The sequence below is a fragment of the Lichenostomus cassidix genome, chromosome 4 (genome assembly GCF_008360975.1).
Source record: "Lichenostomus cassidix isolate B80296 chromosome 4, HeHo_3.0, whole genome shotgun sequence".
In the NCBI taxonomy this organism is placed as follows: Eukaryota; Metazoa; Chordata; class Aves; order Passeriformes; family Meliphagidae; genus Lichenostomus; species Lichenostomus cassidix.
The window spans coordinates 35259316-35286683 of record NC_139484.1 but is presented as its reverse complement, the minus strand read 5'-3'; the positions used below and the strand labels follow the sequence as shown (position 1 = coordinate 35286683).

The window sequence follows — 27368 nt, the reverse complement described above, 5'->3', positions numbered from 1 at the left end:
GTTAAACTACAGATTGCTAAATCCCTCCATTGCATGCTTTGTGCTACCCAAATGAAAAACCATGCTATTGGTGGTATTTGTTACCAACAATTCCAGGAAAACATACATCTGTCCATAGTTGCCCTCAATTTGGACATATTCTGACAACATGAAATTCCATTATGCAACCAGTGCCACCTCTCCATAGTAGATTTCTGCCCCATCAAATGTCCTAGGGTAAACAAAATAAACAAGACCAATTCATCCTGGAATAAGTTTTGTATACAGAACTACCATGTCTATACAGATTTGTACCACAAACACATTGCTGTGATGGCATCTCCAAAGTGCAAGCAATCCTACTAGACAATGAACACACATCTGTTATTTTTCAGAGTACTCAGCACAAAACTTGTGAATCACAAAGTCCAAACAATTAGAAAGAATTTTGATGATATAAACAAGTAAGCATTACACTATAGGTGTATTTACATATATATATATGTTCTACTCACTAAAAAAATACATAATCCTGAAGTATAAGGGTTACAAGAAGCCTTGGAGAAATGCATGTTGAACAGTACTTTTATACTGATGCTTTTTGTACTCCCACCTGTATCTGAGTAATGGAAAATAAAATTTTGTGGGTTGGTTTTCATTTCTTCTTGTTTGAAACGTAATTTAAAAAAAAAAAAAAGCAGGGCAACTTCCTCCTTCACCTGTTTCCTAGATTTCACAGCGTCTGTCAAGCTGAATGACATGTGATACACTACTCATTGCCCTGCACCATCCTTTATCCAGCTTGTTATTTTTCTCTCAGACCCCAAGCAGCTCCTTGAGAGGAAACAGTTTTGCCAGGAATAGATACCTGTAATCAAATTGCTAGTCATCAGCATTGAGTGAAATCCCTTTCCCACTCACTCCTTATGTCCTATTTGATAAGGAAGAACAGGACAATCACTCGTTCATCCAATTCTACAGTACAGAAGCTACTGAGTTTTCATAAGATATCAACAACCCACAGTCACTGATGTTGACTCAGCCCACTGAGAAAAATAAAGTAGCAGTATTTTTGAGCCCCAAAATTACCTGTGCCAGCCAGGGTGAAACAATTTAGTGGGGAGTAAGATCAACAATTTTATTCTGTTTTACAGTTGACATTCCTGAAATCTGAGAGCATTGCTTGTGGAGCAGCAAGTGGCATGTCCAAAAATAAGAAAGGCACACAGTAAAGCAGAGTAACTGTTTGTAAAGATGTGAATTTGGTAACAGCTCAATGTTCTGCTATAATGAAGGAGTTTGATAGAATTTAGCATTTGAGTTCCAAGTGACTTGCATTAATCTACATGGGTCTCTGTATCACTGATTCCAAATAATGGATTACAACCTTTTCTTACCTAGTAATGAGTCTAAAAACTAGCAATCTTTACTGAGGTCATCTTTGCTGGTGTTTGAATCTGTGAGTTCAAAAAGCCACTGAGGAAGATAAGACTTAGTTCATCAACTTTATTGTTTGAATGGTTGCTCCCAGAGTTCCCTGGGCAAAACGACCAACTAGCTCTTCCTGTCTTCTTGGATACCATCTACTCTGTCACAGCAGAAGCATTCATCTAGGACAGTGACTTCAGGCTAATGCTACATACTGCCATGGTCTGCAGCCAACATTTCACAAGGTCAATCACAAGGCATAGAAAACTTGTATTAAGGTATGGAAGCCCTGAGATAACAAATCCTATGGAAGGAAGAATACTAATTTTCAGTTGAAATAACCTGATTGCCTGGTTATTTGCCTAACAGATGGGAGCATAATCAATCACGTGTTTTACTTGCTTACTTGCAGAATACCTTGTTTAAAGAGATATATCCATATGTGGATGTCAATATGATACCCAACTAAGCATCCCATTTAAATGGAATTGTTCTGTTGCGATATTATCTTTCACTTGCAAGGAAAGCTACTGATACTTCTGTCATCCTCTTTGGTCTTGCTGTGCATATATCATTTAAAACTCATGCAAAGTAAATGCAATCCTGCCACAATTCTCTTTCAACATGCACTGCTTTACACCCTGTTCTTGTTTCTCACTCCCTTTTCCAATGACACTGCTCTCCCAGAACTTCCTGCTGGATATGTCTCTCCTGGAGTCTGGATTTTCTACAAATGTAATTGTCACACTCATATGCAGCTGAACAGACTGAGCAAGGTCCTTTAATCTGGAAGTTCATATACCTTCACTGAAAGCACAGACTACCCAGAGACCAGGTCAGAGCACTTTGGGCAGATGCAGTCTCTTACAAAGGATGCCATCGGCCATCCAAAACTTGCAAACTTCTCTCTCTCTCCTTCAGGGAGATTTAAGAGTACAAAAAATGACAGAACATGGCCTATACCTTACCTATTTTACATGATGCCTCCTTAGGAGAGGTGCAGAGCTCCTCAAATTCCTGTGCAACAAGCAGTTTCACACTTTGACTCTGCCTGACTGAAAGCAAGTAAAAATAAAGACACTGAGTGCTTCAGAACAAATTGCTGTAAAAAATAGCAGTCTCATTGTCCTCATTTTCACTAGCATTCAGTGCTTGGGGAATATTGAACCAGCTCTTAAACCTACCAATCTCCTTCCTCACTGCCTGAGATTCAACTCTTACTCAGCTTTTACACATCCCATACTGCCATTCCTGGTACTGTCACACTGCCCTGGTCCCATCTGTAGTTCAATAGTCATGGTGTGTTAAAGAGGTTTTGACAGAGATCCATTTCACTCAAAGCCCCCATCTATGCCCAAGAACTTTGCAGAGTTAACCACAAGTAATCACAGACTAACAGAATGGTTTGGGTCAAAAGGTACCTTGAATATCACCTAGTTCCAACCCCCCTGCCAAGGGCAGGGACACTTTCCACTAGACCAGGTTGCTTGGAACTACAGCCAACCTGGCCTTGAACACCTCCAGGGATGGGGTGTCCACAATTTCCCTGGACAGCCTGTTCCAGTGCCTCACCACCTTCACAAGAAAGAATTTTTTCCCAATATCTAATCTAAACCTACTCTCTTTGTACCTCTCAATGTACCTCTCCTTGTGACTACGCAGAATGCCATGTAATCTGGACAGTAATTACTGAGATCTAAAATAGAAGGACTCAGATAAACACCTGAATAAACTGATATCAAAGAAATCCGTCCTTGACTTTGTAACTTAAGGCTAGTTTTAAAGCAGGCAAAATAGTCTCTTATCATTAAGATTACAATCACTTTCAAGTAACAGAAATATTCTTCAACTGAATCATAAATGAAGCTGCTGCATTACCTAAGGGGATGTACTTTACTCTCTCCCATGTTCTAGAAATGTGAACATGCTGGCACTAGTAACCTGTGCAATAAAAAGAGCACACAACCTTATCTGCAGCTGCTTGCTGCAGAATAATAGGAAAGTTGCTAGAGGACCCTTGATAAGACAGAACTATGATCCAAAGCTTCTTAAATCCTCTCCTTACAGACAGCACTCTAAAGATAACACAGAAACTTTTAAACTCAGAATAGCAAGACTTGATTACAAGTTTATTACAACCAGACCAGTCAACATTTTCAGTAAGAAGAAAGCTGAAGTGATCATAGAACCATAGAATGGTTTGGGTTGGAAGAAAAAGATCTCTCAGTTCCATGGCAGGGGCACCTTCTACTAGACCAGGTTGCTCAAAGTGCCATCCTACCTGGCCTTGATCAAGTGGGACAGAACACAAATAAAAAAGCATGAAAGCAATTATCTCCCTACACACTGCATCTTTTCAGGTATGTTTTTGCTCTTTGCTAATTAAATGGCTTTCTTTGTTACATCCAAGTACAATTTGTCTGGTCCCCAAGGAACCAGAGACCACCAGAGACATCCCTGCACTGATCCCAGCTCTCGACATAAACTGAGGAAAGACAAATACTGTACATCACACAAGGTAAGTCAGTTTAGGTTAAGCACTTAAGACTGATCTAATAAACCACCAGCTGACCCAGTGACTGTAGAAAAGTCTGCCACCAACTGCTTTTCAAATATCCATAACCTTCCTTCTTTCTCTGCCCAACAGCTAAATTTCTACATAATGCAGCCTACATTGTCATTAGCATGCATTTAGCATGGTATTTCAATTACGAACTTTTGTGCAGTATCAACCACATTAATTCATTTTTGAACAGAGACTGCAGTGACTCAGACCTCCAAGCCAACAAAAAGCACCTGTTCATTATATTTACCCTCAAAATGCACCATATGGGTTACTATACCATAGCTGAAACTCCTCAGAGATCTAAACAAAACCAAACTAATTTGTATTCAAGTTGACTAATCCCATGCTAAATTCAGCCATTTAACATTTTATTGTATTTTAGTTGTTCAGAATGGTGTTATGGTAACAGCCAAGCCCCAGGAAGAGGCCAAAGAGAAGGAGAGCACCAAGCACAGTTCTACTGCAGCATCAGGGAGAAAATCTGTCCCAGGTAAGCAAAGCCATCAGACCCTGATGACTCTTTTTCTACGATAAAGTCTAGTTTCTTGTCTAGTAATGAGAGCAGAGACACTAGGGACCCAATCAATTTCAGTTTTCCTTTTTTTCCTGAAGCCACTCTCCATATCGAGTCCGGGGAGATGTCAAGCTGCACCTACCCACAGAAAGACCAACACTTACTGCGTAGAAAGTTAAACCCTTTTTTCTCTTAAAAACATAATGAAAATAATTCTTTTTTCAACTTCTCAACCTGGAGAGTACCTTGCTGCACAAGAGGATCAGTAAGGTGACTTGGTCCTGAAGCTGATGTGCCAGCTGCTGTAGGTATCACAGGAGGAGCAAAGCAGCAGGTGAATGGATGCATTTCTAAACAAAAAGTGCATGAAACTGGCTTCTAGGGACACAGCCAGCACCAGAACAGTGTTTAAGCTGATGAGGGCTACAGGAAGCCTCCAAATGCTCAGAATTCTGGTGGTTCTAATCAATATCATCATTGCTTATTTCTGTAAACATTTACTGCTATGTACTTTGTTCAAATGCAACCTTTTGCTCTCCTTTTAATTTCTCTCAAATTTCCCATTTTGTTCCCATTTTTGATGAAGATGATGCCATTACTTACCCTATTTGAAAAGGGCAGAAGGTGAAGGCAAGAAATTTTGCCAACTCTTTCTTCCAGGCAAAAGATGAATATCAGGAAATCTCGTCTGAAAAATGGACTGCAGAACTGATGGCACAAAATGCAGGACTTTTTTATCCTGTCTCCCTCCTCCAAGCGATTAGGAGTATCACATTTGCACGTGGCTATGTGGCTCGAAGCAATACAATCAGATTCTGAAAACACTGTTTAATCAGAAGCATACTTGAGCTTTAGCAAATTGCTTCATAATACTTTGAATAACTAACACCTTTCTGGCCTATGATACAAGAAAAAAAGAGAAACATACCATAATTAGACAACTGTCCACAACTTTTCTTTTTTAGAGGGATTTTATGAATGCTTAACTGGAAAAGTTATGAGTGTAAAGAACTTAATGGACAATTGCATAAGACATCATCTCTAGCAGAGCTGACTGCAAGATGTAAAATGGCCTCCAGATTTCAGGGCTTCATAACTCTTGGAGTATTTCTTACCCTCTCCATTAAAAAAAATGCTTCTTTTTTTACTGTCTTTCTTTGCACTGTAATGAAAGGCTAGCAGAAGAAGACGTATTTTTTTAGTAATATAGATCACTAAAATGGTGTTCAAACACTTCTTAGAAGCTTAAATTACCTCCTACCCAAGATCCTCAAGACTATGCAACTCTAACAATTAATAAAAATTAAGAGGAAAACTAGCCTGAATACCTGAAAATACTGTTGGTTTGTGTCTTAGCAATGTAGCATATGACGATCCATGTAGTTTAACTCTTTCTACAGTATTGTTCTACTACTGCCACACACACACAATCTCAAGTGCTTGGCAAACAATTCCTGTAGTTTTGCAATCAAATAGAAGAAAAAGAGGGAAAGCAGACATGAGAATGAAATATTTTGCTGCAATATTGCGATAATCCAGAACACTAACACGTCTATCATTCAGACCTTTTCTCTAGAAATTTCTCATTTCAGTCCTGCACTCTGTGATCTCCAGCTGCATCACCTTGTTTTCTGTGCCCAGCAGCTGATCTCACCCAGTACTACACTCAGTACTTTGCTACAGTTCCTAAGAACTTTATTCCACAGCCCTTAATAGCTCAGCAATAACAAACATCTGCCCATCCCAAAAACCTCTCTCATCCCTTTTTCCTGGGAAGGTGTGCCCTCCAAGGTGAAAGGCTTAAAACACAGCATCACTCAAGAGCTTCAATACAAGATTTGTTCTCATCACTACATTTCAACATTAAATGAAGCTTGTGACCTTTCTAGTTGAGTCATTGTTCCTTCCACGCTCTGTTTCACTCTAGGAATATCCTTCGTTTCATGCATATGTTTCAATGAGATATTAAAAATAGAACTCATGTTTATTCATATGGACGTTAGGGATTTTTAAGAACTTATAAGATGTCCTCTGTCCAGCTTAATTTCCTTCCACAAAGGAAGAATTATTCTCCTTTTCCAGTGTAGCACTATTACACAGTGGACCAGAAAGGAGCAAGGCCTTTCATTTTACCAAGACCAAGCCCATTTTAGGAATGTTCTCTGTAAATTGAAGAAAGAAATAGATAAAACTGTTTGTTTTTGACTGAAACTATCAAAATTTAAGTAATGCAGTCTTAAGGTGTAGAGATAACGAAGTAAAAACAAGGTGTGCTAGTTTTGGCTGGGGTAGAGTTAATTTTCTTCCCAGTGGCTGTGTTTTGGATTTCTGCTGAACATAGCATTGATAATATAGAGATGTTCTTGTTATTGCTGAGCAGGGCTTACACAGAGCCAAAGCCTTTTCTGCTTTTCATTCTGCCATGCAGGGGAGGAGACTGGGGGTGCATGGGAGGCTGAGAGGAGACACAGCCAGGACAGGTGACCCCAGCTGACTAAAAGGACATTCCAGACCATATGGCATCATGCTCAGTATGTAAACTGGGGGGAAGAGGAAGGAAGAGGGAGATATTTGGAGTGATGATGTTTGTTTCACCAAGTCACTGTTACATGTGATGAGGCCCTGCTCTCCTGGAGATGGCTGGACACCTGCCTGCCCATGGGAAGCAGTGAATTCATTCCTTGTTTTGCTTTGCTTGTGAGCTCAGCTTTTGTTTTCCATATTAACCTGTGTTTATCTCAGCCTGTGAGTTTTCTCACTTTTGCCCTTCTGATTCTCTCCCTGATCCCACTGGTGGGGGAGTGAGTGAGTGGCTGCATGGGGCTTGGCTGCTGCCTGGGGTAAAACACAACACAAGCACTTGCTTTCAATTAAAAGTTACAATATATAATCCATAATTTTACCATTGATAAAATCTAACTTCTATTATTTTTCAGAAAAAGCCTCAAAAAGAAACAAAAGCTACCATCAATTCTCATGTTCTAAGTAGCTGAGGACAGCTTTTCTGGCCCTCCAGGCATCAGCTATGAACAACACAGTGGTTCAAGCCTGCAGAGGAACTTAATTCTTGTTTCTCAGTCATCTGGGACAGATGGATATTTAAAAATCGTGCATTTCTTTTATGTAACTCAGTGAGTAAATGACATTTACAATACCATAAATCCATCACTAATGGACATGCTTGATCAAGGGATGCAGTATTCTGTGCTATATCTTGTCTGCCTCAATTTTTAAAGACAGATATGTCAGTCTCATTCCATATTTCCTGCTATTAAGGAGCAAACTGCATTATTAGATTTTCATTTATCTTGAAATATTGTCACCATTCTCAAACTTTACCACAGGCTATTTCTGTCTTTTTTTTTTAAATTTGCTTTTTAGAATTTGATCCACCCTACCATTTTGAAAGCTTCTTCAACGAAATAGCCAGCTAAAGCCAAAACCTCATTGTATGGAAATTATACATACAATCTAAAACCCACTTCTGCAAGTTCCATCTGAACTCCCAAAAGATTTTAAAAATTCAAGGTATTTATGAAATTAGCTTGTGTGCTGCTTGACTAGATAAGAGAGGGGATATAACTTGTGATCAGTTGTGTTCTCTGTGATTTGATCTTAGCTTTCAATTTGATCTTAGCTTTCATTCCTGGTCTTTTCTACATAGGAGAATGTGTGTGGTATTTGCCAATAAATTAGTTATAGTCTACTGAAACATTGAGGTAAGTTCTAATCTGCACCAAACACTTTAAAAGCCAAACAAATCAACACAGTACCTGCATTTGAAGCATACAAAGGACAAAAAGATCTTCAATAACACTAAACTAGTAAAAACCAATTTACTGAACAGATAAATCAATCTTGGTAAATTGACTACTCTTTCTGTGACACAAACAGCTAGTGACATTGCTTGTTTTGCTGTGAAATAAACAGGATGAATATCAAAATCTATCTTACAGCTTTGCTTTAGAAGCTACATAATGTGTGAGCACAGCCAGGATGTCTGCATCTCTTAGACAGTCAGCAAGAATGCTATGATATTAATTCTCAAACTTCCTTAAATGGACTCCACTAAACCAGCCTGTTCTCTGCTGTGCTTCCAGCTTTGCATGGTTCTCTGCATTTGCCACACAATATCTTTCATTTGGAGCATGGAAGCCACCATGGTCACCTTGAGACCACGGGACCAATCAGAAAGGCAGACACACTGCACATGAACTTCAAGCAATGGGACTGTTCAAATTACTGCTCAAATTAATATGCACACAACACACACAAAGAAAGACTCACGAGGCTCCTTCTTGCTTGTAAAAAGTGTAAGTCAGTTTTCTCAGCATCAGGTCTCTATCTGCAGGATACCTTCAACATCCAACCAGCCTAGCAACAGGCATTTCTCTGAAAAATGTTCATTTCTTGTAAACATTTTTGTTATGAAATCTGTAGTTTTCGCAATTCAGACCCTCCATGTAAACACTGATAATAGAATATTGGTTAAAAATTGATCTCAAAATGACAGTGAGCCTTTCCTCAGGGTATAATCACCCCAGTAATGCTGTTTCCAGCTGGAGTGACTTCCACAAGCCCTAGGCATGTGCACTACTAGTGGGCTTCAAATGGGGCTGCTAATAACTGCCTTTATGAAAACTGTGCCCTTCCCTTACTGCACCTAATGTAGAATAGACATTAGCAAAATCTACTTATGATCTATCCAGTTCATTAAATGGGTGTTTAAATTCACAGTGGACACAGTCCACTGAATCAAGACCTTTACGTGCTAGCCTTGCACTTTAACTTCTAACAAAGACAATTTTGTTAAAGCTTGTCAGAAAACCCAATTCAAAAGCCCTCTGCAGTCCCTGAGAAAGAGAGTCTGTTGTCTCTAACACAGTAAAATCTGGCCTGCAGCTGGAAAATGAAGAGTCAGTAAGGCAGTTCATACTTTAATCTGACTGGGTATAGATAGTGCCTCCCAAGAGGAAGAACTGCAAAAGAAGAAAATCATCAGTATTTCAGTCTCCAGTATAAGAGAGAAGCTACATACATCAGCCATCAAATACCACAGAGGGATGAATTGGTAAATGAACCAGGACAGGACAGGAAACAGTATAGAATTGTTTACTGTACATCAAAACAGAATCAGCAAAAGAAACCAAAATCCACAAGGATGACACTCCAATCAAAATATAAAACCAAACAAAAAACAAAACAAAGCACCAAAAAGAAAAACCTAAAAAGACCTCACTGCATTTTGCTACTGTTCAATAACCTGCAAAACTCTTATATTGAAAATGGAAAGGAAAAGCAATATAAAAGAGCTTCTGTAAGAGACAATACATTTCCATGGCTGTCAACCAAGGCAATATTATTGCTGTCATTAATCAGCTGCCTTTTGGGATGAGGTGCTTTCTTTTCAAAAGTTCTTACACACAAGTGACAACAGCACAACGTAAGAGGTATATACTCTGCCTAAAACTGTCACATTCAAGTTATCCAATTCAACATTTTCTCGATACATTACTTTATCATCCGATATTAGACTTGGAAAAATATTTTAAGATAGAGAAAACCAGATTGATTCACTATCCCACTAAACATTTCCAGTAAATGATAAAAATAAAGCAAACAAACAAACAAAAACAGCAAAAATTCCACCAAAAGCTGGAACTTTTGACTTTTCAACTCACTTCAATTAAAAAAAAAGGTAACAGCTTAAAAATAAACTACTACACAGCTTTCCATTTTTAATAATTTCAGCAGAACAAGCACAGCGTAACTCGTAACTCTATGCATCTCTTTAGCTGTTGCTTCAGACACAGTGTTTTACCTGGAAATAGCATATTTTCCTTTTGTTTAGTATAGCATTTCCAGTTCTATAATTCCTGACAGGGTGGCAACTGTAGATTTGTAAAGAATGTCAGATTTATATAAGATGTGGCAAAGAAAAAACAAAACCAAAAAAAATCACTTGCCCACTCCTCCTACCGAGTGAAGAGGCTCAAAGCTAACTTCCCCTTTCAATTTAAAAAGCAAACTTTGGAAGGCTTCTGGATGTCAACATTGATACATTACATGGATGTTTATCTTCCCATCACTGCAGATATACACCAAAACCTGAAGGGGATATTTTCCATGTCTGCTGTAATGAGAACTGTGGAACAGCAGCAATATGAATTACAAGAAGAACCTAGTTCTTGCAGAAGATTTATGAAAACTGTATTTTTTAGCTGCTGTAGACGAGCTGCCTTTAAATTTTTGTTCTTGCTAATTGGTTTGGGATTTAAGCCTCTGTCTGATAGGCACTGGATATTTCAGGCTGATGTTATGGAGTGGGATGGTTACATTTTTGCAGTCAGTTTACTTCTGCGCCAGGCATTTTTGTCCTGTCTGTGTGCCAACGCGAGCACCTTTACACTCTCACACTGAGCTGGATCAAGGACTCCCCACAGACAGCTGCATGAGCAAGCCAAATGAATTTGGCATCCATGAGCAGGGTAAACACCAGCGCTGAGCTAATTCAAAATACACTGGGGCAGGGGGGAAGCTGCTGGAAGCAAGGGGTAGCTGAAAAACAGAGTGCCTGGTAGCAGCAAAACACAGAGAGCACTGCTGCCTGTCTAGAGCCACCACTCTTGCACAGGCACACAGAGCAGACTCACGGGCTGCCCAGCCCTGCTCCCACCAGCCATGCCCAGCCATCCCCAGAGCCCTGTCAGCACCTCTGAGGGACACCTGGGACAATAAGGATATGCAGAATGGCAGCACAGCAGCTGCCTGACTTCAGACGGCTTGCACCTTTTGTACCTTTAAAACAAGACTGCACAACTCAACCACAACCCAGCACTGAGAACAGAGCCAGAGGGCTGGAGCATTTCTCCTATGAAGACAAGCTGACACACTTGGGGCTGTTCAGCCTGGAAAAGAGGCCTCAGGATGGCCTTAGAGCATCCTCCTAGTATCTAAAAGGGGCCTACAAGAGACAGGGAGAAGGACTTCTTACAAGGGCATGTAGTGACGGGATAGGTGGGAATGGCTTCAAACTGAAGGAGGGTCAGTTTAAGTTACATATGGGGAATTAATTCCTTACTGTGAAGGTGGTGAGGCACAGGAACAGGTTGCTCAGAGAAGCTGTGGATGCCCCATCCCTGGAAGTGTTGAAGGCCAGGTTTGGTGGGGCTTTGAGCAAACTGGTCATGTGGATGGTGTTCCTTCCCATGGCAGGGGGCTGGTACCAGAGGATTTTTAAAGTCACTTCCAATCTGAACCCTTCTATGATTCTTGTGAACAAAACAAACACCAACAAACCTTCCCCACCAAATTCTTCTCCCTAAATATTTCTTATCTTTTGGAGGAGACTCACTGTGCTGAGAAAGCAGAGGCACTAAAGGCAGCAAATGTGTGTCCATAATGCATTTATGGTCAGATACTCGTGGTGTATTAAAAGCATCAGAAAAATAAAAGCAGACCTGCCCAGTTGCGTGGTTTACTGAGCCACCACACCCAGATCCTGTATAAAAAAAAAAAATTCAAGTGGAAATCATCCAAGCAGGAGAAGCCCATAACAGTAAAACAAATTATTTTGAGTGGTCTGGGTGAGCGGTGCCGTTCCTTTTCCCCAGCAGCCCATGACTGCTATCCCAAGGATTCCTATGGTATTAATAGTAATGCAGGAACACTGTTATGGTCTCCACAACAAAGTATGTTTCTGTTAAATATACTTAGCAATATGAATATCCCTTTCTTCTTTCAAGCCAAAGCTACAAACATCAGATTATTTTCTTTCTCACTACAGAATTAAGGAGACAGCTGCATGTTCTTAAATTCGTGGAGGAGAGGGAAGACATGCATGACCAGAGGTTGCCCTCCACTAGGAGAGGGCATTTCTTGCTTTTCAGGAAAGCTCTGAGTCTCAATGGAGTTTTCATTAAAATATGTTTAGAGGGCTGGTGACTTTTCACAGCATGATGATTTGAACACATATTCTATGTGTTCAAAACTACCCTTTCCTTAGAAAGGGCACACAAATGTCAAGCAGAACTCCTTTCCATGCACTTTCTCACTCTTGTATCCAATCTTTTATGCCACTACAGCTAGATAAAAAAGGGTATTAAGGAAGGTGCCAGTCTAGTGCTAGCATGTCTTCAGTCTGCAGACAAAACAAGTTAAGAAACCAAAATTTTAAAAGCAAACATATTAAGGCAGAGGAACATCGTGGAGGTTAACATGCATTGGGATAAAATCGGCACTGGTTATAAAACATTTGAGTTGCCAAAACTGGTCTCTTGCAATTGGTTTAAAGTTTCTTTGAGTGCTGTAGCCCATATAGTATAAAACCAGTTAAGGAACATTCAAGTGTGACAGAATTAATAAACACATGTAGGGCAGAAAATAGACTTCCTACAGGAAAGTTGTTGGGGTTTGGTGTTAGGCTATGAATAGATCTACTAAATATATACTGCTGAAAGGTTTCCACTTGTAAAGCCAAAGTGACTTACAGAATATCCGAAACATTAACTTCCTCACCAGTAAAATGCAGCTTTAAAATACAGGCCCATGCATTTTAGTAAATACATTAAAAAGATGATGCTCTGCAATAAAGATATCTCATCTTGGAAAGTAAAACAAGGATGATGAAAAAATTACAATTATTTCTGACACGCAAAAACATATTCACCAATGAACACTTTAAGGCATCAGAGTCAAGATTATTTAGTTAAGATATAAAATATATTTTTAAAGCATTAACCAAAAAATTATAATGAATTCTGCTCGCAACATTATGCCTTTGGTAACATTAAATAGTACATTATGGTTGCTAGATAAACCAAATTATAGATTAAAGCTCTGTCAGTTTCTTTGAAATTAATAGCAGTGAAGCCATTCCTGAAAAATTATGATTCCTGGGATTAGACTGCAAACAGTATTTTGACAAGTTATCAGTACAGAATGAATTCTTGCAAATATCATACAAGATAAAACCTGTTCAAAAACCTGCTCAATCTGCCTGTCCTTTGCAGCAATACTAACTGGCCAAATCTATCAGTAAAAACTTTGGTGCTTAGTGTTTAAGGCTGTGAAGTGTTTAATCATAGATGTGAATTGTAGAGTTTAAAATGAAAACTTATTTTTTGCATAAAACCCTTTGCATGTTATATCCTGCGACAAGCCCACTGGAAGATATATTGCCCAAACTATTATAAAATCAAGAGGAGTAGTCTGGCCATTTATCTTTCTTCCTTACCTCCAGATATCCATGTCACTTAATACCTTACTGCAATGCAAGAAAACTTGTAAGCTGTTGTACAGTGGGTTGTGAGAATAAGCCTAATTAACCCCCACAATTCCCACAAAGAATGAATGATGAAACAAACCAAAATGAGCAGGAAAAAAAGAAATAGAGTAAATGAGGTATTCATCCTTTAGCTGAGAGACTGGAATAAGAACATGAAATAACCAAGATCAATGCATCTCATTATACTAAAACAGACTTGTGCAGGCTGCAGTCAATCAGTGATCACCATCAAGGCTCCTAAGGATCTAATCATTCCTTGGTCACCTGATGCAAACATACAGGATTATTTCTTAAAGTTTATTTTAAAGAAGCAAACCACATCACTGTTTCCAGAAAATATAAATGTTAAGAACTCAGAATCAGTGTCTCACACGCCTTACTGTAAGTCGAATGGCCTCTCTGTTCTCGGCACAAGAGCAAAATCAAAACTGGCTACCTCTGATTACCTGCAGCCCCTGTGTGCATTTCACCACACACATACATGCAAGTCAGCTTTGATTTAGAAATTATGCCCCCCTGGGAAATATTATCAAAACAAATGCCTCCCAAAGAGGCACAAGGCATCTCTCAACCACAAGATCTAGGCATATGGGAATCAGACAAAAGAGGACATAGGACAGATGAAGTGTGCTCAAGGACAACAGATTTCAAAGAATTCTAATTATTTTTAAAGTAGGCCAACCCCCAGGACATATCCATTTCATCCAGAAAAATTAATCCAGCCTGCTCCCTGCCATCCTCTTTTCCCAAGGCCCCTCAGGCATACACAAAGATTAAAAGCTACATGAACTATCCTGGCAGTCTGCTCCCTTTTATCACAACAGCTTGACAACTCCCTTGTCATCACCAGTCTTGGTAGAAGATAATAATGGGAGCAAAACTTGTTAACTCCCTGTGAGGTGACTGATGTGACTATTCATGCAAAAGGTAAGCCTGCTCTCTCTGACAGAAACTCTGCGACTTGCAGAGATTTCTCCCCCTCTGTTTCTCTACACCAAATAATGGCACTAACTTTGACACTTTGGACACCTACTCACTGCTCTGTCAATGAGCACTCAAAGGTCTCATCATCCACTGCCAAAGTTGGGCCAGAGTAACCTTTTGCCCCAAGTTTGGCATCAAAGTCTTATCCCAGACTTGATTGCAGCATCATGGATAGCTGCTCTCCCTGAGGATGGCTTTTTCTGCAGATGACCCTGAAGGACAACATTACACCTGGACCTGCTCAAAGAGCTTCATGGCCTCACTGTCAAGTTAACACTTCTTGGCCTCTCTTAGCCCAAGCTTTCCTGTAGTGTTTACATAAATAAAAAAAAAAAGCAAATAGCTAAGAAAACACAATGAGGGACAGAAGTCTCACCAAGATCACACATATGCATCCAAGGAATAAATTCTCACTCTTACTTTGGACACCCAGGGCTGGAATACCTCTACAGAGAGTACTCAAGACCACTTTACTCACTTAGTAAATCTCATGATGTAGGAGTACCTTATTTAGATTGATTGAAATATCAAAATTTGGAGTTAAAGATCTCCAAAAAGCTATCTAAAAGGCAGCAGAAGATTCTTACCCACCACCAAGAGCTGAGGCACAGGAACCTCATGCAGCATCCTTCTGGATTTGAGGGCTCTTGGTTAAGAACTCTGTGATCAGAGGTAGGTGATACATTCACTATCACTAAAATCTCATATTCCATCAAAAGAAGCAAACAAAAACCCCACCTACCACACCTTTCCATCTCTGCCATTTACTGAAATACTGTTTTCACACTGTCATTAGTGAAGGTCTTGGCTCTGTGCAGGAGGAACATACTTCCTAGAGGGGAGGGAAAAAAGGGTGGAAAACATGGAAGAGGTGAAAAAAAGCCAACATATTTCATAGCTGCAGGTTAAAGCTTCTCACAGACTTTGAAATGTTAGAATAACACTGTGGGAGATGCAATAGCAGAGCCAGAGCAGGGGAAGCAGTCCAATGAAAGCAATACATTACAAGATTTGAAGAGCTGACTTCAAGGCCTCATTTAACTGAGAGTGTAACAAAACTTGTTTCGAGACTGAACTATGCAAAGAAAAATTAATTTGCTCTGAAGAACCCATCATCTTAATATTGTCTTTCTTGATCCTTCCTCATCAAGAGGAAAAAACAGCCTTTTTTAAGAGGTAGCTTGGTTACTCTTTATGGTTTTGCTTCAAAATGTTATTACAGATGAGACATTTTCTACATCAAATATAAAATAGTAAATACTTCGTTCTTTGACATAGCTAGGATTCTCATTAAATGGCTCAAAATAAAGCTAAAATAGCTTTTATATAAATAAAAATAAAATACAAATATTATTTTATTTTATTTATATAAAAATATAAAATATTAATTAATTTTATTTATATGAATAAATTAAAATAAAAATAAAACAATTAAATATCTCAAATCTATAAAGGCAGGAACTGAGGAATAAAATAGGGTTCTATGATTTGGCCTTCAGTCCATTTATTAATGCTTAAAAAGAAAATGTTTTACTGCAGGTTAAAACCAAAGCAAACTTTAATCCCCAAATTGTGGAAAAAATGTTTGAGTATGAAAAAGACTATATTCGATTTCATTAAAAATATTGTATTTTTTCTGAAACATAGTGTTCAAAATAATACTTTTCTGCCTTATTAAAACAATCAACTCAAGTCAGAACAGTTCTTGCCAAGCCATTTTCATTGCCAGTTTCTAAAAAGAAAACAAAAATAAGTAAGAAACTTTGTGGGCTGAGCACCATCTGCTCATGCTTTAATTTCATTAACAGTTATATTTTGAGACCATCAACAGTAAAGCAAGTTTCCCACATGTAAACAGCATGTAAACCAGTATACTGATTTTACCTTCTACCTTCCTTCAGTTCTCTGCTGCTGCTCAGAGGTTCACTCATCAGGGCTGACTGCAGGTATTTGCAACTGAACGTTCCACAAGGAAATCAAAGGAAAATACATTGTAGCTTAGGAAAGCAGAAGCAATGCTAAAAAATGTTACCGCATTCAAGGATTAGAATGAGGGATTCAGGAAGAGAAACTTAAAAGAAATACAGGCCGCCATAGAGCAGCAAGCAATTAGTTTATTACAATAGAGAGAAAAAATAAAAAAGCAATTTGTTCTCTTGCAAAGAGGCATGCTTATGCACGGAGAAGCATGCTTAATTCCTGATTAATACAATTCTTTTTAATGCATCATCTCTTAATTACAAAAAGTAGCCATTTTTATTTCAGTAATAATGTCTGTATGCAGCCTGGTAAGAAAACTATTTTTATTCCCACATGGGAAGCTCATTGGGTTTTCAGAAAATAGGAATTTTGTGCTATAAACTGCATCTTTAGGAAAGCACCAACCTATTTCAAAAACAGCTCACACTAAGCAAAGAATTCAGTTTTTTTCAAATTTCAGACATGCCAATTCAAATGATATTCCAATGAGTAAGCAAACATTTCAAAATTGTTTGATCCCAAGCAAGGGGAACACAACAAGGATGCTTATTTGAAAAACAAAGGTTGAATACAAGTATCAGCCTTCTCCTCCATATCTTTGTGCAGCTATTAATAATAAGATACTCCTTTTCCACAAAAGCACATACTTTTCCCACAAGCTCCTTCACAGAGGAGGAAGCTACAATTAAACTGATAAATCCTAATCTGCCATGAAGCACAATCTTAACATTTTGTTTAAGTTTACAGAAACCCACTGAGTTTATTTTTTTTGCCACAACCTATATTAAATGAAAAGTCAGAAAACCCCCAAATCCAAGCTTAAAGAATATCACAGGTTGTGAGGACATGCAAGCTGCTAGTTGCTAATTGCTTTCCTTTGTTGGGGACATTCTGAAGACATCTTCCTTCCTGAACTCATCACCTGCACTTACTAATGGAGGGGGAAAGCCTCACTCATCGGGAAACTGTGTCAAACCCTAATGTACTGTGGGGCAGAGGTGGACTGCTAAAGGCAGATTCAAGTAAGATAAATTCCCTTTGATTCACAAAAATATAAAAGAAAACTGATGGAGGAGGTGGCATTTTGATTGGCATGAACTCAATTGAACTTGAAGCTGACAAGAACTGTGGGGAACAATAAAAAGATTTTTTAAAAATACATCGTCAAAAGGCAGTGTAGAAATGACATCAGCCTGTTACAGGATGAGGATGGTCACATCACAGACAGGGGTATTGACAAGGTGAAGGTATTTAATGCTTTCTCTGCCCCTCTCTTCAAAACCGATGACAGACTACCATGGCTGTGAAAATGCTTAACTCCCTGAAGTTGTGAGGAACCTGCTGCTCCAGTTGGATCCCTATAAGTTTATGGGGCTTGATGGGATTCATCTGAGAATACCTAAAGAGCTCGCTATGTCATCACAAGGCCTCTTTGGATGATTTTTGAAAGGTCTTGGGAATCTTGGGAAGATAGCCCAGTTGACTGGAAGTTGGCTAACAGTGTTCCAATTTTCAAAAAGGGCAAGAAAGAGGACCCTAGAAACTACAGGCCAGTCAGTCTCACTTCAGTGACCAGTAAAGTTATGGAGAGGATTATTCTGGGAAGCGTCGAAAAACACCTGAAAGACAAGTCAGTCATTGGTCACAGCCAACATGGCTTCATGAGGGGAAAGCCTGCCTGTCAAATCCCATTTCCTTTTATGACAAGGTAACCCAAGCAGCTGATCGAGAGAAGCCAATCAGTGTAATCTTTTAGGGTTTCCCTAAAGCTTTTGATACAGTCTCTCAGTATCCATCTGGACAAAATATCCAGCACACAGCTGGAAAAGCACCTAGGTAGGGCAAACCTGGATGTTCTACAGCCTCCTGCTGTGTCTCCCGCTGTCTGGTCCGCTGGTCCCTGGGCTCTTTGTTATACAAAGGATCTCAGCTCACAGCCTCTTGCCTGGGGCACCTCTGCCACCCAGAGCCCAATCAGCAGCCCAAACTCCAGCAGCACAGAGCTACCTGCACTGTCTGTATTCCGTAACGTTGTGTCCTGGGGTGCCTTAGGCACAGTATTGCCAGCCAGGCAAGGCAGGGGATTGTCCTGCCTTGCTGTGCTCTGGGGCAGACTCACCTTGAATATTGTGTGCAGTTCTGGGCACTGCAATATAAGACATGAAACTATTAGAAACCAAAGGAGGGCTATAAAGATGGAGAAAGGCCTTGAGGGGAAGCCATATGAGGAGCAGCTGAGCTCACTTGGTTTATTGAACCTGGAAAAGAGGAGACTGAGGGGAGACCTCATTGCAGTTACAACTTCTTCATGAGGGGAAGAGGAGGGGCAGACACTGATGTCTTCTCTGCTGTGACAGTGACAGCACCTGAGGGAATGGCCTGAAATTGTGTTAGGGGAGGTTTAGGCTGGATATCAGGAAAAGGTTCTTCACCCAGAGAGAGGGTGGTTGGGCACTGGAACAGGCTTACCAGGGAACTGGTCACAGCACCAAGCCTGGCAGAGTTCAAGAAGAGTTTGGACAATGCTCTTGGGCACATGGTGTGACTCTCAGGGGTAGTGCTGTGCACGGCTAGGTGTTGCACTCGATCATCGCTCTGTGTCCCTTGCAACTCAGAATACTCTGTGATTCAATGTTGCTAATTTTAAACTAATAATCCAGAGTAGACATTTGTTTTCCATACTTACGGAGGAAATCTAGTAATTAAATGTAACTGTTGCCAGACTTAAAGTCCTCTCAGATGATATGGCCTAGTTACTGTAAAAAGCATCCTCCCTGCCCCCCACAAAGGTAGAAGTCAAACCTATTAATGTAACAGCTTATCATGCCCTATTTCCACTTGGCAGTCTCCCGTAATGCTGATTTAATATCTGACAAAAATAGGACAAAGACACTGTCATTTTTCATTAGAGAACGTCAGCTCAATACAAGCAATTTTAACTCTGCTGAGCTTGGGTTAGGGAAGGTGAATGCTGCTTGGCCATGTGGAGAAAAATCCACATATCTACTTCTGGATAATCTTGTCATCCTGATGACCCAATGAGTCTTTTCCAATAACTAAATTTACTAGCATCAGAATTCCTACTACTTCAGTTTATCCATCCATATTCACCAGCTTTAAAACTGAGAGTTAACTATAACCTACAATTTTATTTAAACGAGGAATTTGTTACATGTTGTTTTCAATGCCCCACTATTTGGCCACTGAGCAGCACAAATTACCACTTCTGTTTTGGCTTTTTCCCCCTCCAAAACCAAATTAGAGCCTACCCAGTCCATGGTGTTGATCCTGATTTCTGTGGTCTTATTCACAGCTTATTCATTTGGTACTGCAACTGATTAATAGTTTTACCTGTGTTATCCCCAAAACAGAAGAAATTGCTAAGTTTTTTGTTGCATTATCTTACCTAAGTGTGCAGAGTCACCTTTCATCCTATGCTGATGATCCTGCCAAATGTTCCCTGGATATTCTAGATCCCTCTTCTCCTGCAATGGGTGGGATTCTTGAAAAGCAAACACCAGTCTTAGCTTAAGAGCTTTGATTTTTCATCTGTTCAGTTTTTTTTACATTATTCACAAATGGTAACACTTGGGGCTACAACAGGACAAAAGATATCTTGTCACATACACAAAAATGGTGCAGAACTGCTCTTAAAAGAGGAGCAGACACAGACATAATTATGGTTGTGAGATAATAAGTTCTTTACCTAACTTAATACAAGGATTTTTTAATGATGAGAGAGTTCAAGAAATTTTTGATACAAACTATATATGTATACTAAATTGTAGGTGTCATATAGGCTTTCTTTTTCTTTTCTTTTTCTTTTTTTTTCATTTCTTCACGTTGTTTTCTCTGTGGTCATTGATTCTGCAACATAACTGCAAGTACTTGTCAAAGGATTTCCCTTTTAATATGATAGGGTTTGGCGTTTTTTTGCTCTCCCAAGGGTGATAGATTTTTATAAGCCTTTTTCAAAGCAAATTTAGATAAAAGCACATATTAAAAAAAATATCATTTAATATCCCAAACCATTTTGCCTATTACCATTGCTAGCAACACAAAAGATTACTGTAAGAAGTGATTGTTACTTTGTACTACAGCAATGCTTTGGCTATAGAAAGCTCACTACCTCACTGTGCACAGTCTTCAAACCAAACTTGCTGAGCACAAAAAATCTGCCAAGGTGTTAATTGTCACACAAGGAGTAGTGACTTATTACAGCTTTGATTGTAGAAGGCAGTGTGGCTATGTCTAGCCCTGCACTTGTACAGAGCTTTTCATACCCAGGTGATGAATGATAGTGTTCAGCTTTCAGATAACGCCAGAGTGGCAGAACTCAAGCAGTGCCCTTTGTGTTGGTGCCACTCAATTACAGAAAGGCAAACCAGTAAAAAAAGTGACCAACGTATAGATAACTATACAAAATAATTGGAGAGTGGTTATTTTGTCATTTTATCACTTGTGTACCACCATGCATCATGTTTTTACCAAGTTCAGAGCTTGAATCCCTTCATTACTGACCACCACTGTTCCTGTTACATCAGATTTATTATCTTATTTCAATTCACGCCTTTCCTCTAGTAATGATATCAACTTCAAATTACTCTGTCTCAGTTTTTCTTCTAAGCACACTTACTCCTAAAGGGAAAGTGAACAATTTCCTCTGGGATTTCCACACAAAGAAACTAATTTAAACCACAATAACACTTCAAGTTCAGTCTGAAACTTGTCATTAAGATCTCAGTGACAATCCAGCCAAGGTATGCAGGATATTAGCAGTTCTTAAAGTGGGGGAGAAGGGGTGTTACCAGAAAGCTCAGAAAATGCCCATTCAGCTTTTATTTCTTCTTTTTTTTCCTAAAGCTTCTGCCTCCACATCATAAATTCTCCACCTTCTATTGGCCATGCGGGAATTGTAATGTTTAAACTTGGCAGCTGGTGAAGGCCCACAGCCCCAGCTGCAAGGCCATCATCTGGTTTCCTGAACAAGAGGGACGTGCTAGAATTGCCACCTGACCAGGGCACTCAGCAAAGCCTCCTCTCCCTGTCCAAGGACACCCACTCTTGCCTCACTCTGGCACAGCTGCCATGGCATCTGGCAGCAAGGACAGCTAGCTGTCATGGCAGGGAGATAGGGGTATAAATGTCTAAGGGTGGGAGACTGACCTCACAAGCTCCTGCTAAGCACATCTGGTACAGGAGATGTGCACATTTTCAGGGGTGGTAGGAGGAAGTTGTCCAACTCCTTATGCACACCAAAAAAGCCCTTGAAACACAATCCAGAAAGTCTGAGAACCATTAATAAACAAATAAAAGCTAAACAAAATCCCATTAAAAACATGTCACTTACAGACAGAAAAAATGAAATTACTTCAATATATGGCAAGTCCATTGGTTGCTCAGGTGTAGTGGCTATGGAAAATACTGAAAATACTGTAATGCTTCAAATCTGGAGCACCAGGTTCCCAGATAGGAGGCCAAGCAGCCTGTGCCAAGTTTTCAGGAAGTTCTCCTCATTGCACATGTGAACAGGGCAGAACATGGAATTTATTTTTTGAATTTAGCAATCTCATCACTACATTTCTGCCATGTGCAAGGTCAGGCACACACTTCCAGCCAATCTTTTACTACCTTACTAATCCCCCTCTGGACCTTAGGAAAACAATGGACACTCCCTTACTGTCCTTCATATGGACAAATGAACAGGGTCATTTGTAATTGGTCAGATCTGGAGAGTTAAATTTGATCCACAGTACATTTACTCCTTTAAATAAGCTTTCAGCTTTTCGGTAACGAATCTTTCATTACTGTTTCAGCCCATTGGTTCTGCCTGCTGTACTACCTACTCCTTGACAACACCAGCTTTCAAGGCTGTACCTCTGAGGCTGATCATTAGCAACACATCTCGCTGGAGACCAACAAACACTATTGCTGGGATCCCTACAGCAATCTTCTTACGATGAATGGCCTCAGTGGTGTGAATGGCATATGGTGTGATTCCTGTGGTGTCCTGTGCAGGGCCAGGAGTTGGAACTGATCGTCCTGATGGGTCCCTTCCAACTCAGCATATCCTGTGATTTTCAGTCGTTTCCTGCTGGTTCCTAAACTGTGACCCCTTGAGCCAAAAGACCAGAAGGTATTAGAAAACATCCAAAAGACACAACATGGTAATCAAATCAATAATTCTACCTAATTTTTTCTCACAGCCATAAACAGAGTGCCTGCCTAAATATTCGGTAGCCTTGTAATCCTTACTATCAGACAGCAGGTATCCTTTACTCACACAAAAGCAAATATGCACTTAAGACTCTGGGAACAGACCCAGACCTTAATATGTTTTCATTGTTTCTATTTGGTTTAGAATGGAAACTGAAAGTTCTTAAGGATCAGAGTTATTTTATTGTCTTTGGATATTTCTGATAATGCACATAAATACTTAATCTCTTGTTCCAAATCCCACAAGCAGTTTTTCCTCAAATGGATTCTTGGAGGAAGTTCCACAGTCAGGTCACCTAGAGAAGGGTTTTGTCCTCCCAACTTCTGCATATGCATCAGTGGGAGTCTTCTAGGAGAAAGAAAGGTCTTATCTCCAGCTATCTGTATTGCTGTTATTACCACTTTGTTCTCATTTCCTTCCTAAACAGCCACTTCTTTACTTTCATTTTTATCTTGTAAACTCCCTATACACTAACCATTTTTACTTTCCAAAAGAACTCTGGAATATTTTAAATTGGTAGGAAAAAAAGGTAACACAATATTTGAAAGGATGATTTTTTAAAAGGTACATAGTTATAACACTAGAAGATCTTCCGTATTACCTATTGTCTGCCACTGTGAGCAGGAAAACACTGAAGGTTATAAACATAAAAAAGAACAACACAGCAAATCTTTTCATCTTTGCAATTTTAATGCTTTGGTGTTATTAAAAAGTGCCCAGGGTTACAGTGAAGAGAGGAAAAGGGTACCACCTGAAGTTAGCTAAAAAAGCTAAATTCTATTTTAAGCTGGTACGTCTGACAAGGAATTTTGTATTTGCTGGCTAGAGCTTTCAGTGCAAGCAGAAGGAGGAGGGTGTTGTACAGGAAGAAGATTTATCTGTCATCTTCAGCTTAACAAACTTTTGGGCAACTAACAACAGAGCAAACACACACATTTCTATGACTGAACAAAGTGCACACCACTGCATTTCAGAGAAGCAGTTAAGAATAAACTCCCACTTCTTTTATGCTGAAGCTGTATGAAGGCACAGTCTGTTCCCAGGTGTTGCAGGGAGCACACTCCAAGATACAAGCTCAGCTCACAGGGTCAGCTCTACCTCTCCTAACATGATGCAGGGTATGCAGGTCCTAACCTCCGGACATATTTTTGGGCTCTGACAGCTTCCCAGAAATATGCCGAAGCACTGCTAGCAGCAAGCACAGTCCTGAGTGTTTAACTAATATCCCTTACCTGAGCAGCTTCTCAGGTGGAAAGCACTCCAAACCGAAACATGAATTTAGTAATAACAGTAATATTTTTCAGAAAATGATGAAGCAGCATGTGTTACTCTCATATATATCACAAAGACAAGCAAAGAGCTGACCTGGCTAATGAACCAGATATTCTGTTTAGATTTCATCTTTGACAGTGTTTACTTAATATAATTGTATTTGTTCTCAACAAAGGCTGAATTATTCCCTGAGATGGCTGTCATGGATATTTCCTCCTCAGGTCAAGACCAGGTAATCAAGACAGAATGCTGGTTTATCAGGAGCTGGACTGTAAAAACTCTTGCAATTCCTTTACTGGAACACACACCGGCTAGAAAAGATTTCTGAATTAAACCTCACGTAAGAATGGAAGTGGCTACAAGGGTTCAGTTCAAACATCTCAGAGCAAAATCCTTTAGGCTCATAAGAAAGACAATATGATTCATTACAGCACCTGAATAAGTTGATACAGCCCATGCATGCTAGGGCTGCAACACTTCACCTGTCACACCAGAATAAGCATCCGAAGATGGTCACTGCCCTACACAGCAATACAACCCCATTTTTTTTCCCCCCCGCTGTTGGCACTTTTCACACCTGTTTACAGTCTTTTCCTGAGCAGGAAAAGTAATTTGACTGGTTTTGATGCAAAATGTCTACTGCCTGACAGTTTCGTTGGTGGTATGCAAATAAATCCCTGAAGATTTTTTCACACACAGAAAAGCCCATGTTGTGTCTAGAAGAACAGATTACAGAAACTTCACCACTTAATAAACTGCTTATCTCCAGAAGAACCGCTATGGCCTATTATCTCAGCAGTAACTGCCAAGATACAGCAAACTGTAACAGCTTCAGAAGACAGAGCATCTGCTGAAGGAGTCCTAAGTCATTTCCAGTTTTGGAAACAAGAGTTCTGTCAACTCACTTGCCACACACAATTATCCAAAGTAGCCCTCTAGAGAGAACCAAGATTATTAGTGAGCACATCATAAAAGATCCCTTTTTAAGATAATCACTGGAAAATTTTATGACTTTACCAAGATTATTTTAATCTAGGCTAATCTTACTTCAAGCAGATCTCCTTAATTCCAGTTATGTTCCTGAGCTCTAAAACATCTGGTGAAAACGGAAGAATTACTTTGACTCCTTCTAAGACCCTGGTGTCAAAGGGTCAGATTATTTTCATCTGACTAATACAAGGCCACGGCAAGACTCATTCTGCAGATTTGCTCGTCTGACCTCCTGAAGCATTTCTGGAAGTTAGCTGAAGCACTGCCCACGTCGCATCTCACCTGTGCTCCCACCATTTCGGCGTGGGAGACCTGCACCACCAGCTGGATAAATCCAGCGCCTTTTGGCTTTCCGTGCGCTGTTCTTAAATTACCTGATCTGCTGCTTCTCCTTGGCCAAACCTGCCCTTTGGATAGTAAAGCGTCGGGAAGCCGATCCGCGGCAGCTAGGTGAGTTGGCGTGGCGACACCCGCACCCTTTGTTGCGGCTCTGGGGACACCTCTGCCGGGCACTTACGCAGGGGACAGCGGCGCGGTTATGTAGGGATGGAAAAGCCCCAAAGGGAAGACGATCCCACGCGTTTGGGGAGCGCAGGGCACGGCGGGCGGGGAGGTCCCGGGGAGGGAAGGGCCCCGGCGGGACGCTGCCCGCACCAGCGCCGGACACCGGCGGCGCGCTCCCGGCGGGCGGGGGGGCTGCGGCGGCCCCGCGCACGGTGGAGCGGCGCGGACCGGACACGGGCAGCGCTCTGCCGCCAAGCCCCTCGGAACGCGGCGCCCTCCAGCCCCGCCGCGGGCAGCCCCAGGGCGCGGCGCAGCCCGGGCAGGGACGCCGGCTCCGGGGGCCGGATGGGGCCGGCCCCGCCGCTCCGCTCTCCCCTCTCGGGCCTGCAAGGCTCCGCAGGCCGCAGCCCGGGCAGCCGCCCCCCGCCCGCCCGCGGCCGCCGCCGGTCACATCCCGGGCGGCGGCCCCGCCACCCGCTCCGGCGCGCCCGCTCCGGCGCCCGGCGCGGCCGCGCACTCACCCGCGTCCGTCCCGGGAGATCCGGCTCCTCGGCGCGGGGCGACAGCGAGGACCAGAGCAGCAGCAGCCCCAAGAAGCTGCCCGCCAGCAGCACGGCGCGCAGCAGGAAGCCCAGCTTCAGCCGCATCCTCCCGCCCGCCCTCTGCCTCCCGCCACCGCGCACGCAGCGCCCGGCCCCGCGCACCGGCCGCCTTCCGCCCCCCGCGGCACGGCACGGCACGGCCCCGCCGCCGCTCCCCCGCCTCCCCCGGCCGCCGCTGCTCTCCGGCAGCCGCTCGCCTGCGGAGGCTGTCCTCTCGCCGCCGCCGCACGTACAAACTTTCTTTTTTTTTTTTTTTTTTCTTCCCCCCTCCTTTTTTTCTCCCTCCCCCGCTCCGCCCCGCTAGGCTCCCCGCCGCGGGCTGCGCGCTCGCCTCCCCGCCGGGCGCAGCGGCCGGGGTGATGCGGAGCAGGAAGTGGCCGCCGCGGGAGCCGCGGTTCCACGTGGCCGCCCCGCACCGGGCGGGAGCGCCTCGCCCCGGGCCGCCGCTCGCTCCTGCCCCCGCCCCGGCACGGCGCCGGGCGTGCGCTGCCGTGCACCTGCTCCCGCCCGGACCGCGGCTGCGGCCAGACGGCCTGCAGCCCTCCGGGAGAGGGGGGAGGAGCGGGACACCTCCAGTGCGCTTTCCCATTGGGGTGGGCAGCGCTGCTTGGGCACCGACTTGTAAAAATTAAGGTGCAAATGTTTAACTTTAGGGGTCGTCATACCCATAGGGTAACACAGGCCCATTAACTGTTGAGTGCAGCCTGGGCAGAGTAGCACTGGAAAGTCAACAGATTTGTCTTGGGGATAGCAGATTAAATACAAGATTACAGAGATGTTATCAGCGCTATAGCGTGTGTGTTATTTTGTTACCAATTTTCTGCACTAAAAGGTAGGCATCCTGTTTCTCCTTTGAAGGAATGTCACACGTGTGCGCAAACCTGATAATGTAAGCTCTCCAAAAACCAGAGGGATGCAAAAACAATACTTCCCATGTAATACTGCTTTTGTCTTTTCTGTGAATTCCATATTATCCCCTTGCTCTGATGTTTTCCAGTTCTATTTCTTGTGTGCACTGCGAGGGTATCAGATCCAAGGATCCTGAA

The 27368-nt window shown here is 41.6% G+C and overlaps 1 protein-coding gene across 2 annotated transcripts in view; it reads right to left on the bottom strand.

Moving 5' to 3' along the window:
• Positions 1-26578, bottom strand: part of GALNT7 (polypeptide N-acetylgalactosaminyltransferase 7) — a 71941-nt gene extending 45363 nt beyond the window's left edge. The window contains exon 1 of one of the 2 annotated variants that reach the window (XM_085058682.1): positions 26242-26578. In XM_085058682.1, the coding sequence (XP_084914808.1) occupies positions 26242-26367 (126 nt within the window). In that variant the 5' untranslated portion in view covers positions 26368-26578. The remainder of the gene's footprint in view (positions 1-26241) is intronic. The other variant, XM_085058683.1, reaches the window with a different exon arrangement.
• Between the last annotated feature and the right edge of the window lie 790 nt (positions 26579-27368).